The sequence below is a fragment of the Dendrobium catenatum genome, unplaced genomic scaffold (genome assembly GCF_001605985.2).
Source record: "Dendrobium catenatum unplaced genomic scaffold, ASM160598v2 fragScaff_scaffold_1077, whole genome shotgun sequence".
Taxonomy (NCBI): Eukaryota; Viridiplantae; Streptophyta; class Magnoliopsida; order Asparagales; family Orchidaceae; genus Dendrobium; species Dendrobium catenatum.
This window is the reverse complement of record NW_021319539.1, coordinates 274,634-276,132: the sequence shown is the minus strand read 5'-3', so window position 1 is coordinate 276,132 and position 1,499 is coordinate 274,634. Positions and strand designations below refer to the sequence as shown.

General features: G+C 45.8%; 1 protein-coding gene across 1 annotated transcript; it reads left to right on the top strand.

Annotated features, from left to right (window-relative positions):
• The first annotated feature begins 629 nt into the window (after positions 1-629).
• On the top strand, positions 630-1,163 carry LOC110112414. The gene has a single exon (XM_020844631.1). It carries the CDS (start codon positions 630-632, stop codon positions 1,161-1,163), a length of 534 nt encoding a protein of 177 aa, XP_020700290.1.
• Positions 1,164-1,499: the final 336 nt, after the last annotated feature.

The following is a 1,499-nucleotide window of genomic DNA, read 5'->3' as shown; positions in this document are numbered from 1 at the left end:
GTACCGATAGGACTACCTACTAGCTATTTATATGTCTCTGTACTCTAAGAAAACAAGAGGAAAAATAATATAATTTGCTTTCTACTTTCTGTCTCTCTTACTTTCCCTGTACTCGTCTTCTTCCTCTATCTGTTCTTGAGTTCTTGGTTTCTACATGGTATCAGGCCTTCCTTCCTCACCTGATCGGAAATGGCTACCTCTCAGTCCGCTTCCTCAGCCACTGATCATTCCCACGGCACTCAAGCAGATACATCGCAAATCTCCCAATCTCTCAAATTCGTGGTATCAAATCTAAAAACTCTAGTTCCGCATCAACTAACATCTGATAACTATCCCATATGGCGGCATCAAATTCTCAAGCTCCTTAGTGCAAATGACTTTGATCACTTTCTTGCACCACCGACGACACCTGCACTCTCAACGAACGATTCAGGTGACTCCACGCACAAGAACTGGCGCTTCATCGACCAGAATCTCCAAGCGGCACTATGCTCGACGATCTCGCCACAGGTGCTGCCATACATTCTTCACCTGGACTCCACTCACGAAATCTGGCAAGTTCTTGAGAGCCAGTTTCAAGCAACCAGTCGATCCAAGGTGATTCAGCTAAAGAACGAGCTACACAATCCATGAAGAATCTTTCTATGATCCAGTACCTTACTGAGATCAAGAAACAAGTCGATCAGATCGCTTCAGCCGGCTCAACCATAGACTCCGAGGACATCATCCTCTACATCATGAACGGTTTACCTCCGACGTATCAATCCTTCAAGACTTACATTCGCAACTCGCCGCATCCGATTCGACTTGAAAATTTGTACGCCATGCTCATTAGCGAGGAAATACATATTAACGCAGACGCTGCACGCATTCCTACTGATACAATCCAACAAACGGCATTCTACACTCAACGTGGTCGGGGTCGCCGATCAAGAGGTCGTTCTCAACCATCCTCAAATCCCACGAGTAAAATCAATCCTCAGCAACAACAACTACCTACATGCCATATCTGCACCAAGAAGGGCCATACGGCAGATGTATGTTGGCATCGCATGAACGCCTCTTACACTCTGCAACAGACCAATTCTAAGCAGAACAGCGCTCTCCTGGCATGTTCTGAAACTCAGTCCTATGACTGGTATCTTGACTCTGGGGCATCCTAGCACATGACCAAAACGGCAGAAAACCTTCATCAAACCACGGCATATCAGGGGACCGAAGGAGTCTTTATCGGGGATGGAAGGAACATACCCATCGCCAACTCGGGCACGGGCATCCTTCCAACCCCGAACCGTAAGCTTCACTTAACCAATTTACTTCATGTTCCCAATATCTCGCACAATTTAATCTCTATTTCTCATCTTGTTAAAGATAACAATATCTCGATTACGTTTGATCCATTGGGTTTTGTGTTTAAGGACTTGATGACAAATCAAGAGCTTCTTCGCGGTCCATGTAGAGAAGGACTATACAAGCTATCGTCCAAGGCTGCTCCACCG

Excerpts from the sequence above, each read along its gene's own strand:
- LOC110112414 (XM_020844631.1), top strand. The coding sequence starts at position 630 with ATGAAGAATCTTTCTATGATCCAGTACCTTACTGAGATCAAGAAACAA.